Raw genomic sequence first — 15,661 nt, 5'->3', positions numbered from 1 at the left:
TTGGTAGTACAGGCTCTGCTCTGTTCCAAGGCCTGCAACATGTCAGATTATACAGTCTTCTCATAGACATAAAAAAATCCTGTTCCACAGAGAAGGGATAGGAAGTCCTTAAAACCCATCTGTTGTCTTGTTGTCAAGACACTCTAGGATTTCTTTCCATTCAGTTTTCCCTCCCTTCCCCTGTGGTCCTCTGCATAATTCCTTATGTTCCACATATGAGTGAAACCGTATGGTTGTTGTCTGTCTCTGCTTGGCTGATGATGATGATTATGATGATGAAAATAATAATAATAAAATAGACTCTAGAAACCACAAATTCTTCAAAACTATGTGAATTTTATAATAGGACCCAAGGCATCTCAGAGTCACCCAGGAGCCTTTACCTCCAGGGGCTGGAGAGTCTTTTTTTTTTTCACATAATACTTCATTTTCACAATGTTACTTCATTCTTGGCATGAAATGAAACAAAGTCCCAAACACAAATGGTCAACTACATTGACCTAGAGATCAATGTAATTCCTGGACATGTCTCGGTGTTTTATTGAAAGCATAAATGTTAACTCCTTACTCTGTGTCAGAGGCACTGTATTGGTTGTTACGGGATACAACATACCTCCCACCCTTGTACTTAGGAGAGCAGCAACAGTGTGTCCCAGGAGCTAAGTAACACTGTGAGCCCAGGCAGTGTAAGAGAGTCAATTTAAAATTCATTTTGAGGGGTGCCTGGGTGACTCAGTGGGTTAAGCCTCTGCCTTCAGCTCAGGTCATGATCTCAGGGTCCTGGGATTGAGCCCTGCATCAGGGTTTCTGCTCAGCATGGAGCCTGCTTATCCCCCCTCCTCTCTGCCTGCCTCTCTGCCTACTTGTGATCTCTGTCTGTCAAATAAATAAATAAAATCTTAAAAAAAAATTCATTCTGACATGTTCTCTAACAAGGCTATCTGTAATTCCCCCACCAATAACTCCATTCTCCTTCGTCTTTTTTGAATACCTTCACATCATTCTTAGGTCCAATGAGAGTGAGTATTATTAAACAGATGTCCAGAGAAAAAGGTTCTACCACATTCCTCAATTATACATCCAGTAAACAGGAAGAGAAAATTTTATTTATTTATTTTTAAAGATTTTATTATTTATTTGTGAGAGAGAAAGTGTAAGCAGGGGGAAAGGCAGAGGGAAAAGGAGAGAATCTCAAGCAGACTCCATCCACGCTGAGCCTCACGTGGGGCTTGATCCCATGACCACAAGATCATGACCTGAACCGAAGCTAAGAGTGGGACGCTCAGGTGACTGAGCCATCCATGTGCCCCAGGAAGAGAAAATTTTAAATCCTGGTAAATAAACATAAAGGGCCAGGGGCTTAGAGGAGAATGAGTGATAAAAGCCTAGCCTAGTGGTAGGTATTAAGGAGGGCACATATTGCATGGAACACTGGGTGTGATGTATAAACAATGAATCTTGGAACAGTGAAAAAATAAAATAAAGTTTAAATATCAAAAAAAAAAAAAGCCTAGCAAGTTCCTGATTGCTGCTATATCTCAGGCGATCGCCTCCATAAAGGCTTTCAATCTTCCTTCTTTGCAATTCCTATTCATAAAACCAAATTAAAATGCTTGTAGAAATCGTCCAGTTATTGCCTTAAAAGTGCCCATCTTTTCTGTGATCTAATTAGAAAACATGCATACTCAAGACACATTTAGGCTTTTTCATTCATTCTTCATTCTCAAAAATCACAACATCACATCAAACCAAGAGCCATGGTAAGTAAAAGATTTGCATTTGTGGTAAGTAAAAGATTTCTAGGTTCCCTATTAATAAAACATAAATGTGTACCTTTTCAAGGCTCATTCCTACTTTGTGGGTCTTAATTCGTAGTCTAATGGTTGGGTTTCAGTCCTACAGCATAAAATGCTCTTCCTATGATTAGTGCAGTGGGACACGTATTAGCAATCTCTCCAGAGAGACTGAGGCATAGATGGGCAACTGAGGCTGAGGGTTCTTCCATGTGTAATGGGGAACCTCTCTGAAAACAGATACACATAGTGAACAGGAACAGTAGGATGACACTATCTATATATACAGCTTTACTCTCATCTGGTTTTAGGTTTTGTTTTTAAAAAACATAGAAGGAGAGGCAATCCTACCATTGTTCTTGAAGAATTCCTCCATGACTTACCTGATAGAATCTGATCTCATGAGGTACGAAGATGTTAATTTTTTGGGGATCTTTTAGGGTGTCAACAGCCATGACCCCAAAGATCCTCATATGTGCATCCTGAAGAGGCAGAGCCAGGAATGATCCATTTTGATCACTCTTCTTGACGGAAGTGTTCCAGAAAAAGATGTTCCCATGGTGCTGAACTTGGGGTACGTGTATTGGCTTTCCTTCATCCACTACTGTAAAGCTGAGGAATAGGAACGTGAAGATGGTAGAAAGACCCAGGAAAGGCTTTAGATGAAACTGTGCAGGAAATTAAATAAATTCTCCATTCGTCATTATTGGGATTGTATGTCAGAGAAGTGGACTCATGAAATTGCTGTTTTGGAGAGTCTGACTTGAGAAAAAAGACTTAAAAATTGAGCTTAGATCATAACAGGGTAAGCCCATATAAAACAGGGTGCCGGAGATATAACTTATAAAGCAGGCAGAATTAATGGTGCTGATGTTGTGAAGCAGAGTCCCAGAGTCCCAGAGTGCCTGGGAGTGAGTGCTAGAAGTGACCAGGTGAAATTACTCAAGACTAACAACCCATCACCTCCCACTCCAGGAGCATTGGTGACCTGAGGCATTTCTCTAGTGGGCAGCTAACTACGATTTCAATTCTCATTTACTTCAGAAAGGGAATTATTTTTTTAGAAGGGTAAAACCAACATCCTCATAAATTCTTACCTGATTCCCTCCATGTCCCGGTAGAGCACTTTGTTCAGTACAAATGGAGCATCATCTAATGTACAAGCTACGTTCCTCAACAGAACTTGCCCTCTGTCAGGCAGTAGTAGGTTTTCTTCTAAGAGGGAAATGTGAGCACTGATCTTCTTATTCCCATGGGCTTCAGCGTCCTATGGCAAAATGTTTCTGACCACGTATTTGCCAATAGCCAAAGAGCTATTATTTTAATCATGCCTCTTCGTTAGCCTGTTTGAGCATCTGACCCCAATAATTACCATTCATGGGCAGTGGGGAAAAGGCTGGCACCACAGCTGTCTCCCAAATCTGAGTCTTAATGAGTGGAATCAATTTATTTTATGTCAACTAAACTGGTTTACTTAAAAAAAAAATAGGGGGTGCCTGGGTGGCTCCGTTGTTAAGCATCTGCCTTCAGCTTAGGTCATGAGCCCAGGATCCTGGGATCGAGCCCTACATTGGGCTCCCTGCTCAGCAGGGAGCCTGCTTCTCCCTCCCCCACTCCCCTTGCTTGTGTTTCCTCTCTCGCTGTGTCTCTTTCTGTCAAATAAATAAAATCTTTTAAAAAAATCTCTCTTCTTACTCAAATTTAGAAGTTTAAAACTTGGATCCCTTTATAGTCATATTGTCTGGGCTTCAGTTAAAGATTTATTTTGGAGGACTAGGGCAAGAATATGGCTTCATTTCACTCATTTCTTGAGTAGATTTTCACCATCTATTATGAAGTGAATGTAGAAAAAAATGCTCTCAAGGAATTCTTAACATAGTTTGGCTATGACATTTGACTTATGTTGAGAAAAAATTTCTTGGGGCCCCAGACTGCAGACTTTATGCAACCACTCTTTCGAATTCAAATATCTGAAAATTCTCTGTACCTAAGATATTATGATGTTATTAACAACACTATGTGTTAACACATATATTGAGCATGTCTATAAGTTGGGGACATGAAAGAAGCTTTCCTTGATCTTTGTCTCCTCTTTCTATATATTTAGGTCTCTTTTCTTTTTTTCCCCCTCTGCCTTTATTCTGTCTTTTCTACATAAAAGATCTATAGAGTAACTAACAAAAATGTACCACAGATCTCTGAAGCAAGTTGGAGTAATAACCTCTTTTCTAGATCAGTCTTTTCTCTCAGTCTAGATCAGTGCTCCTGGGCACACCATTTCAAACTACACTGGATAATTCAGCCATTCAGTAAATGAGTCCTTTAAGTGTTGCAGTGTGACTCCAGGTTCCCTGGACTAGTGGAATCTGTGACATATATAGAAGATAGCCATGCTATTTCTGCCTGGGAGGAGCAGCCAGCTGGGAGTCTTGGAGAGGATGGCAAAGCTGTGGGCAGTGGTCCCATCAGAGGCATGTGTTTTAAGTGACACGATTCTATAAGATTCTATAATAGTATCCGTGTGTTTCTAGGCAGTGCTATGAAATATTGTGTGATGTTGGATCCTCCTTTATAATGACTTTATGATTTAAATAGTACTTTTTGAAACCAACTCCTGAAACATCATGCAAAGGAAATGTGGCTTGAAGTGCCTGCACATCTCCTTACGGGTATTTTTTCAATATTAGTCTATTTTCTGCTCTAATCTTATTTGACGCTCAGCACAAATGAAATTAGGAATCACAAGACATGATTCTGTCTTTTATATCTTTCCTCTCTACTTCTACGTTCCCAACCTACAATCCTTCCAGTTGCCTCTTTCCTAGGCTTTGGGTCATTGTGACGTTTGGGAATGAATGCAACCTCTATAGCAGTACCCAGTGATTTTTCAAGAGAATGTCAAGTGCTCCCTGTGCAACCATTGAGCATCCCCTACTATGAGGACGTTTCTCCTCTTATATATCACCTTAGTAAAACCTACCTGCGTGAGGGCATTAAAAGTCTCCATGTACACTGGTTCCAAGGACACCCCGCTTGTCTCTGCAGCACGTTGGATCTGGTATAGCCACTTCCGTCTGGCACAATTCCTCAAATTCTCAGTGTGGCTCCTTTCTAAAGTATTCATCAGAAACTCCACAACACTTTCCAGAACATGATCTTCATTGCCTCTGAGTTCAGATACAACCAATTCTATGTATTTCTGAAACTGTTTTAAAGACAACCTCACTTCTTGGTCAGGGTGTGGCTTTGGAAATTGGATGTGTAGTTTGGCTAAAAGACATAAACATAAAACCAAGAACTAATCAAAGCTTCATTTATCTATGGGGGAAATTTTCATTCCTCTTTTATAGCTGACTGAAGCCCCTGACAACTGCTCACCATGGAAAACCAGGTATCTCAAAGGCAACTCAAAGCCCAACAGAACACCTACAGTGACTTCCTGTATTGAGTTCAAGATGTCCTGTGTCATCTTCCCTGTTTCTGTTTTGCTTTTAAAAAAAATTATTATTTTAAATTATTTTTTATTTTTTGAGAGATTGAGAGACAGAGAAAGAGGGAGAGGAGAGTGGGGGGAGGGGCAGAGGAAGAGGGAGACAGAGAATCTTAACCAGGCTCCACACCCAACTGGATGTGGCGTTTGATCTCACAACCTTGAGATCATAACCTGAACCCAAATCAGCTGTTGGACGCTTAATCAACTGAGCCACCCTGGTGCCCCTCTGTTTTGTTTTTTAACTCTACCACACTCAGCAGTGGGGGAAACACCAGGGTCAACTTTGACTCCTCCCTACTTTTTACCTCCCATATCCAATAGGCCACTTAATCCTATCTTGTTAGCCTTTGACAATATATCTTGTTTCCATTTCTCTCCATTCCTATTACCATAATCCCAAACCAGTATTAATCATTTTATACATAATTAGATTACTAAGAGTAAGGCTCAATACATATTTATAAAATTAAATTAAAACACAACTTGTGACCAAAAAAAGCATAATCAGACCTCTAAATACAGAGAACAAACTGATGGTGGCCAGAGGGAAGGTATAGGGGAATGGACAGAAAGGGTGAAGGGGAGGGGGAGACATAGACTTCTTGTTGTAGAATGAATAAGTCACAGAAATAAAAGGCATAGCATAGGGAATATAGTCGATGATACTGTAATAGTGTTGTATGGTGACAGATAGTGGCTACACTTGAGGTGAGCATAACATAACGTATGAAGTTGGATCACTATGCTGTACACCTGAAACTAATGTAATATTGTGTGTCAACTATATACCAAACATTTTTTAAATAAATAAATAACATACAACTAGAATGAGCCTCCAAGGCACGAAGTCAAACTTAGGGCTTTTTTTTTTTGGCATTTAAATAATCATAAACACCCCCCCCCCCACTATTCTAAACAATACGTAATAAAAAGATAGTAACAGGCAAAAATGAAACACAACTTGCATCATGCAATTCCCTGGTTCGACGTCCTACCACATTCAGTGACAGATGATAGCTACACTTGGGGTGAGCAGAGCAGAATGTATGCAGACGCTGAACCACTATGTTGTACAACCGAATCTAACTGCTCCCCTATCTCCATTCTGCTTATGGTCCTGACCATGCCTTGCACACTTCGGCATCCATACCTTTAATTTTTTTTTAATTGTACAATTACTAATGTGTTACCACACCTGAACAATAAATACCAATAGCACATCTATAGCCTGACCTTGTCCCATCCCCTGCCTCCCCACACCCCAACCAATATTCTGAAATTTTGCTTTTGCTTTATTCGTCCTTTCCTTTTATTTACCCAATAGTATTATTTGTATGTGTGTGTGTGTGTATGCTTCTAAACAATATACTTCTAAATTAGTTTTGTCTATTGGTGAACTTCAGAAAAAGGACATCATGCTATATATCGAGCCCCGCACCGGGCTCTCTGCTCAGTAGGGAGCCTGCTTCCTCCTCTCTCTCTCTGCCTGCCTCTCCGCCTACTTGTAATTTCTGTTTTTCAAAGAAATAAATAAAAATCTTAAAAAAAAAAAAGACTGGCAATCTTCAGCCTATCTGAGTGGAGAGCGTGGCCCTGCAGAGGCTGTTTAGCTTGGAGTCTCAGAACCCAAGCTGGAAGAAGAGGATATCCACATGGAATATTTAGGCCTGAGCAGAGTGAAAAGGGCATCCAAATGGAGGGACAGCTTGACTTGAAGTCAGAACCTAAAGAGAGTGTGGAGGGTACCCATGTGGAGAGACAGTTCGGCATGGGGAATCAGGGCCCAAGAAAAATGAAGAGGACTTCCAGGTAGGAGGTCAGCTCAGCATAAGGAATCAGAAGCCTGAGTAGACTGAGGAGAGGATCTATGTGAAAAGATGGCTTGTCACAGAATGTCAGAACCTAAGGAATGTGTGGAGGAAATTCACATGGAAGGGGGATCCGGGATGGGATGTCAGAGTCTGAGCAGGGTAAGGAGGGAAACTGTGGGAAGGTAGATTAATATAGGATGTTGGAACTTAAGTGTAGTAAGAAGGAAAACACATCAGTGTGGGGGAGAAGACAGTGGGGTGGGAGATTAGTTCCATATGGGGGATTGATCAAATAGATAGAAACATACATAAAACAAAAGAGAAGGGAGCTACAAAAAAGGGAGAAAAGTAGAATGAACCCTGTTACTATTTTGGCGTAGGAAGTATGGTTGTGAACTTATGGTTTTTAATATTAATAGATATTTAGGGCGCCTGGGTGGCTCAGTGGGTTAAGCCTCTGCTTTCAGCTCAGGTCATGATCTCAGAGTCCTGGGAGCAAGGCCCTCATCGGGCTCTCTGTTTGTCAGGGAGCCTGCTTCCCCCTCTCTCTGCCTGCCTCTCTGCCTCCTTGTGACTTCTCTCTCTCTCTCTGTCAAATAAATAAATAAAATCTTTAAAAAATATTAATAGATATTTATAGAGATATGCACAGATGTGAATGTTTACACACACACACACACACACACACACACACACACACACTCCCCAAGAGAAACTTGGGAGCAGTGACCTGGGAGAAATAAGCATGTGTAGAACCAAGATCTTGGCCTCTCAATACCATTCTCCACTAAGAGAACCAGGGTTACTTGGAGAAATTTGTGATTCCTGGGTGGGCGCAGGGAAAGTATAAGACGAATCTAGAAGATCTCATTGTGCAAAGCAGGGAGGGGCTCAAAGCATGATAGATACATGTGAAAAGGACACAGGAACCCTTCTGGCAGTTTCTTAGATAGCTAAAAGTACCCCTACCCTATATTCCAGAAATCCTACTCCTAGGTATCTATTACAGAGAAATAAAAACATATATTCACACAAAAGGTTTGTACACGATTGTTTACAGCATCTTTATTCACAATAGCTAAGAACAGGCAACAGTCTAAATGTCTATCAGTTGGAGAATGGACTAACAAACTGCAGTATATTCATATAATGGAATACTATTCAGAAAAAAAAGCAAATTGTTGGTATATATAACAAAGTGTAAGAATCTCAAAAAAAGTATGCTGAGTCAAAGAAGCCTTATGCAAACGTGTACATACAAATGAGTCCATAAATATGGATAATATGGATTAGAAGGGATAAAACATATCTATAGTGGAAAACAACCAGAAGAATGGTTGTCCTAGTAGTTTGGTAATGGGGAATGCATAAGAAAGAGGCATGAGGGAACTTTGTGTTCTATATCTTAATAGGAGTATTGGATGCACAAGTTATGCTTTGCCAAAACTCAGTGAATGTACACTTAAAAATTTGTGTTTTGGGGTGCCTGGGTGGCTCAGTGGGTTAAAGCCTCTGCCTTCGGCTCAGGTCATGATCCCAGGGTCTTGGGATCGAGCCCCGCATCGGGCTCTCTGCTCAGCAGGGAGCCTGCTTCCTCCTCTCTCTCTGCCTGCCTCTCTGCCTACTTGTAATTTCTGTCTGTCAAATAAATAAATAAAAAATCTAAAAAAAAATTGTGTGTTTTGTTGTGGTTAATTTTACCTTAAAGGAAAAAAAGCTGTTAACATATATCAAACTCTAATTAAAGATACACATGCTGGGGGCGCCTGGGTGGCTCAGTGGTTGAGCCGCTGCCTTCGGCTCAGGTCGTGGTCTCAGGGTCCTGGGATCCAGCCCTGCCTCAGGCTCTCTGCTCAGTGGGGATCCTGTTCCTTCCTCTCTCTCTGCCTGCCTCTCTGCCTCCTTGTGATCTCTCTCTGTCAAATAAATAAAATCTTTAGAGTTGAGGGTCGATTTCTGGGCTCTCTATTCTGTTCCACTGATCTATGTGTCTGTTTTTGTGCCAGTACCATGCTGTCTTGATGATGACAGCTTTGTAATAGAGCTTGAAGTCCGGAATTGTGATGCCACCAACATCTTTAAAAAAAAAAAAGAGATGAGTAGATACTTTTTGAAGTGTAGTAAAATGTTAATAGACTCTAGGAGATGGGTATATAGGTGCTCACTGTAAAATACTTTGAGCTTTGCTGTATGTCTGAAAACATTTTTAAAGATTTTTGAGAGAGAGAGAACAAGTGAGCACATGAGTGAGGGGAGGGGCAGAGAGAGAGATTGAGCAGACTATGTGGACCCTGGCAGGGGGCTCAATCTCACAACCTTGAGATCATGACCTGAGCCGAAAACAAGAGTCAAATGCTTAACCAACTAAGCCACCCAGGTGTCCCTGATATTTTTCATAATAGAATATAGGAGGGGGGCACCTGGGTGGCTCAGTTGGTTAAGTGTCTGCCTTTGGCTCAGGTCAGGATCCCAGGGTCCTGGGTTTGAGCCCGGCATGCGGCTCCCTGCTCCTTGGGAAGCCTGCTTTCTCCCTCTCCCTCTGCTATTCCCCATGCTTGTGCTCTCTGGCTCTATCTCTCTGTCAAATAAATAAATAACATCTTAAAAACAACAACAACAACAGTGTTGGATGGAAGAGGAGGGCATGGCCAGACTGAAAGGACTCCCAATCGGTCAAATCTGGGACAATAGGAACATTAAAATAAATAGTAATAGTGTTGGACCACAGCCTATTGGGTAAGATAGGAAACCATGAATACATATTGTTATAATAAATGAACAAGAAGTTTGGCAAGAAAGGGAATGATTCGGGGGGGCCTGGCTGGTTCAGTCGGTAGAGCATTCAACTTGATCTTGGGGGTTGTGAGTTCAAGCACCACACTGGGTGCAGGGACTTAAAAATACTTAAAAAATATTTTAAAATTTACTTAAAAATAAAATCTTTAAAAAAGGGGGATATTTCTATGGTTTCAGAGTACAACCACAAAAAATTTGTTAATTATAAAGGGAAAAAGTAATTTTTAAATGGCAAGGACTGAGAGATACCATTTAAAAAAAAATTCCAGTGTAGTTAACATAGTTATATTAGCTTCAGGTGTACAATATAGTGACTCAACAATTCCTTATGTTACTCAGGGCTGATCAAGATAAGTGTACTCTTTAATCCCCTTCACCTATTTCCCCCATCCCCTCACCCACCTCCCCTCTGCTAACCATCCGTTTGTTCTCTAGAGTCAAGAATCTGTTTTTTGATTCATTTCTCCCCCACCCCTTTGTTTTGTTTCTTAAATTCCACAGATGAGTGAAATCATATGGTATTTGTCTTTCTCTGGCTGTCCTATTTCACTTAGCATAATACTCTCTAGTTCTACCCATGTTGTTGCAAATGGCAAGATTCCATTCTTTTTTATGTCTGAATAATATTCAATTGTATGGATATGTGTGTGTATATATATCCCATCTTCTTCATCCATCCATCTATCAGTGGACATTTGGGTTGCTTCCATAGTCTGGCTATTGTAAATGATGCTGCAATAAACATAGGGGTGCATATATCTTTTTGAACTAGTGTTTTTGTATTATTTGGGTAAATACCCAGCAGAGTGATCATTCGATCATAGGGCAGTTCTATTTTTCATTTTTTTGAGGAGCCTCCACAGGTACCATATTATTATCATGGGACTTCTGCTAAGAGTCAATGAGAAAATACAGCGTCACTTACATGATATTTCTGCTAAAGGTGAATAATCTGAATTTAATCATGAGGAAATGTTAGACCAAGCTAAAAGGACATACTAAAAACAACCAGCCTATAATCTTCAAAAATGTCAAAGTCATGGCAATCAAGGAAAAGCTGAGTAGTTTCTTAAGAGATTCCTTGTTCCAGAGTGAAAAAACAGCAGTTTTTTTGTCCAGTTTCCAGTTTCTTAAAAAAAAAAATACAAACACCATGTGAGTTTTTCAATGAGATTTTCTAAATAAACATGGTTCTTAAATGTTCAAGATCTCTGGAATTTGGTGACAAAATGCATCACCAAAATGTTGTAACTTTAAGAAAGTTAAATGTCCTACTTAAATGGAAACTTACATAGGGGTGTCTGGGTGGCTCAGTTGGTTAGGTGTCTAACTCTTGATTTCAGCTCAGGTCTTGATCTCAGGTCAGGAGTTCAAGACCCATGCTGGGTTCCACGCTGAGGGTAGAGCCTACTTAAAAAAATAAAACTTATATATTGAGGCAGATCTAATAGAAAATTAAAAGTTGTATATATCCAACAAATCTTAATAGCTATTCCTTGGGAAATAATGGGGAAAGAGTTATTTATTCCATTAAATTCTACAGTAGAGGCAGATCACATGTTTTACAGCTTTTATATGCAATATTTCTTCTCAGATGATTAGGCTGTATTAGGAATAAAAAGGGAAAATGGCTGGCTAAAAGTTTCAAGTTGTCCCTTCCATATAAAAAAACTTGCATTTTGAGGATACCAGCAGAAACATTTATAGAAATTTCTAATTATGTGGCTTTATCCTATTTCTCCAATTTGTATCCAATTTTTAATCCTTGACACTGAAATAGATAAGAAGGATAGAGCAAAACAAAACAAAACAAACCCAACAAAGAGCTATTTGAAGATTTGCTGATCAGTTATTAGCTAATGTTTGAATTTAGAATTTTCTTCCTTTTCTAAGGAAGCTAAATCTGCCTTTCTTCTTCCATATGGTTATCAGCTCAGCAATCATCTCCTCAGGCCAGGTGGCTACCAATATGTGTTCAGAGGGAATCATTTTGTATAAGCCTACCCTTGGAGAGAATAATTTGTTCTTCCTGCTTGCAGAAATTTATTTTTGGCAGCAGATTCTGCCTCCTCATTACTTTTCTCCTTCTCATTTACTGGGATTAACCCATTACATTTTATGCTTTCTACCTACCTTTATTGCTGTACTTCAGTCATACATATTGGAATTTCGTTATAATATCATCCTCAGGTTTCTTAAATTCTAGAAATCATCATTTCTAACTCCTTCCTTTTACAAATGAGGACACCTGGATCTGTTGAGGTTCAGTAACTTGCTTTTGGTCATGCGACCATTAAAATTTTCTTTTGTTTAACTTATTTATTTGAGGCAGAGGAAGAGGGAAAGGCCTACTCCCTGCTGAGCAGGGAGCCTGATGTGGGGCTCCATCTAAGGACCCTATGATCATGATCTGAGCCAAAGGCAGATGCTTAGACAACTGAGCCACCCAGAAAGCGCTGGCCATGTGACCATTAAGTGAAAGATCCAGTATTGGAACCCAGCTCTCTTGACCGTTGTGTAGTGTTCTTTCCTCTATAGAACATGGTTCTGTACTATGAAATTTGCCCACCTTTTAAGTGGAAACCACCTCACTGTGCCCTTTGAAGCTTCATTCTTTGGATGTAGTCTAAGACAAGTAGTGTAGTATCGTGTAAAGTTTGGAGAAGACATAGTGAATGAAGAACACATGACAATTGATGAAGTTAGGTACACTTGAAGGTCAGTGACTACAACAACTTGGAAAGGGTTGAAGAACTTAACTAACTCTAATCATTGTCTTCTGTCACTCACTGCATACTTTAAGAATTGGAAATCTGGTATGTAAAAGTCACCAGATAAATCTTTAAACCCAGTGGAAGCAAAATGGTTTGTACTGGAATCTAATCAAATAAATGAGGAAACTTCTTATACAGGAATAAGAATTTTAGTAACTTTTGATTGGGAAGTATTGATCAGAAGGCAAAAATGTAGTATAGGGAAAGAAAAGTCATTAAGAAAGAAGTCATTAAGGATAATTAAATGGTTAAATTGTTAAATTCAGGAGAAACTTACAAACCAGCCCCACTTGAGAGGTGAAACAGACCTTGTACAGGCAAAGAGATACAATAAGAAGAGAAAATATGCAGAAGTGAGGAAATTTTGGAATTTTTTTTAAACCCCAAGAGTAAGGGTAGCTAGGTACACAGAGGGGATCTAAAAATGTAGAATTAAGGTCTTGGGAAAAGCATCCTATGACACATTCCACTCCTGACAGCTCTGATGTTTTCTATACTTCCCTTAGTAATGCATGAAGGTTCTACCTTCTTTACATCCTTGACAACATTTATTATTTTTCTATTTTTAAAAATTTTTACTTATTTTTAAAATTTCTTTTCAGTGTTCCAGAATTCACTGTTTATGCACTACACCCAGTGCTCCATGCAATACATGCCCTCCATAATACCCACCACCAGGCTCACCCAACCTCCCACCCCTTACCCCTCCAAAACCCTTGGATTGTTTTTTAGAGACCACAGTCTCTCATGGTTCATCTCCCCCTCCAATAAAATTATAACCATACAACATAAGCAACAAAAGCTAAAGTAAATTAAGTGGGAATACCTGAAGCTAAAATGTTTCTGCACAACAAAAGGGTCAAACAACAAAATGAAAAGGAAACCTGCAGAATAGAAGGAAATACTTGCAAATCATATATCTGATAAGGGATTAATCAAAATATAAAAGGAAGTCATACAACTACACAGAAAAAAAAAGACATTAAAAAATGGGCAAAGAAACTGAATAGATGTATTTCCAAAGGCATGCAGATGACCAAAAAGGTGCATGAAAAGATACTCAACATCACTAACAATTAGAGAAATGCAAATCAAAACCACAATGAAATATCATCTCATACCTGTCAGAATGGCTAGTGTCAAAAACACAAGAGATAATAAGTGTTGGCAAGGATGTGGAGAAAAGGGAACACTTGTGCACTGTTGGTGGGAATGTAAATTGGCATAACCACTAGGAAAAACATTATGGAGGTTCCTCAAAACATTAAAAACAGAATTGCCATATTATCTAGCAATTCCACTTCTGTGTATCTAAATGGAAAGAAATGAAATCACTATCTCGAAGAGATATCTGTACCACCATGTTCATAGCAGAATTATTCATGATAGTCAAGATATGAAAAAACCTAAGTGTCCATCAATGAATGAATGGATAAAGAAAATGTGATTCCTATACACACACAGGAATATCATTCCATCATGAAAAAGATGGAGTGCTGCCATGGATGGATCTTGAAGCCATTACGCTGAGTGAAATCAGAGAGAGAAAGACAAATACTATATGATATCATTAACATGTTGAATCTAAAAAAGCCAAACTTGGAGTATAAAATGGTGGTACTTAGGGGTTGGAGGTGGGAGAGATGGGAGAATGCTGGTCAAAGGGTATAAACATCTTTTTTAAAAAGGTTTTTAAAAAATTTATTTGAGAGAGCATGCATGCAAGCAGGGGGAGAGGCAAAGGGAGAGGGAAAGATCTCAAGCAGACTCCACACTGCGCAGTGCCCAACCTGGAGCATATTCCTCTGACACGGAGATCATGACCTGAGTGAAAATAAAGAGCTGGATGCTTAACTGACTGAGCCAGGCAGGTGTCCCAAAGGGCATAAACTTTTATTTAAAAGATGAATACGGTCTGTGGATCTAATATACAGCATGGTGAATATACTGTATTATATACTTAAAAGCTGCTAAGAGAGTAGAACTTAAACGTTCTCAGTACAGAAAAGAAATGGTAATCATGATGTGACGGGTGTTAATGCCACTGCGGTAATCACTTTGCAGTATATAAATGCATCAAGTCAATACACTGTGCGCCTTAAACTTACACAATGTTCTATGTTAATTATATCTCAATAAAGCTGAAAAAAAAGGATAGCCATACTAATAGGTGTGAAGTGTTGTCTTGTGGTTTCAGAGCCAGAGTTTTAACTGTATATGTCATAGTACTGGAAAATTTGAAGCCAAGTTGTTGCCACAGCTTTAATAAGAAAATCCTTATCTTTTTACCTTTCTTCATAGATTCTTTTTCCATACCCTCCTTGTATGTGTACAAGACTTCATCAACTTCCTTCAGATCCAGGAAGCCTGAGCCATCATTGTCCCACTTCTGAAACACAGCTTCTAGGAGAAGTTCCCGTCGGGCTCTGGAAGCATTTTGTCTAGCCTAGAATAGAAACAGGATAACAGCAATGTCCACAATAGCCAAACTATGGAAAGAACCTAGATGTCTATCAACAGATGAATGGATAAAGAAGATGTGGTATATATATATACAATGGAAAACTATGCAACCATCAAAAACCCTAAATCTTGCCATTTGCAATGACATGGGTGGAACTAGAAGGTATTATACTGGGCGAAATCAGTCAGAGAAAGACAATTATCATATGATTTCTCTGATATGAGGAATTTGAGAGGCAGGGTGGGGGGTCATGGGAGATAGGGGAAGAAAAATGAAACAAGATGGGATAGGGAGAAGGGGCGCCTGGGTGGCTCAGTGGGTTAAGGCCTCTGCCTTCGGCTCAGGTCATGATATCCCAGGGTCCTGGAATCGAGCCCCGCATCGGGCTCTCTGCTCCGCGGGGAGCCTGCTTCCTCCTCTCTCTCTGCCTGCCTCTCTGCCTAGTTGTGATTTCTCTCTGTCAAATAAATATTATTTATTTATTTTTTGGGATAGGGTGGGAGACAAACCATAAGAGACTCTTAATCTCA

General features: G+C 39.7%; 1 protein-coding gene across 1 annotated transcript in view; it reads right to left on the bottom strand.

Moving 5' to 3' along the window:
• The window catches only part of EFCAB5 (EF-hand calcium binding domain 5), a 130,546-nt gene that overhangs the window by 25,801 nt on the left and 89,084 nt on the right, over positions 1–15,661 (bottom strand). The window contains exons 15-18 of the mRNA XM_045986242.1: positions 14,957–15,113; positions 4,774–5,063; positions 2,891–3,060; positions 2,177–2,405 (exon numbers count right to left, since the gene is read on the bottom strand). Of these exons, the coding sequence (XP_045842198.1) occupies positions 2,177–2,405; positions 2,891–3,060; positions 4,774–5,063; positions 14,957–15,113 (846 nt within the window). The remainder of the gene's footprint in view (positions 1–2,176; positions 2,406–2,890; positions 3,061–4,773; positions 5,064–14,956; positions 15,114–15,661) is intronic.

This window comes from Meles meles, chromosome 18 (genome assembly GCF_922984935.1).
Source record: "Meles meles chromosome 18, mMelMel3.1 paternal haplotype, whole genome shotgun sequence".
NCBI lineage: Eukaryota > Metazoa > Chordata > Mammalia > Carnivora > Mustelidae > Meles > Meles meles.
This window is presented reverse-complemented; position numbering and strand designations above follow the sequence as displayed.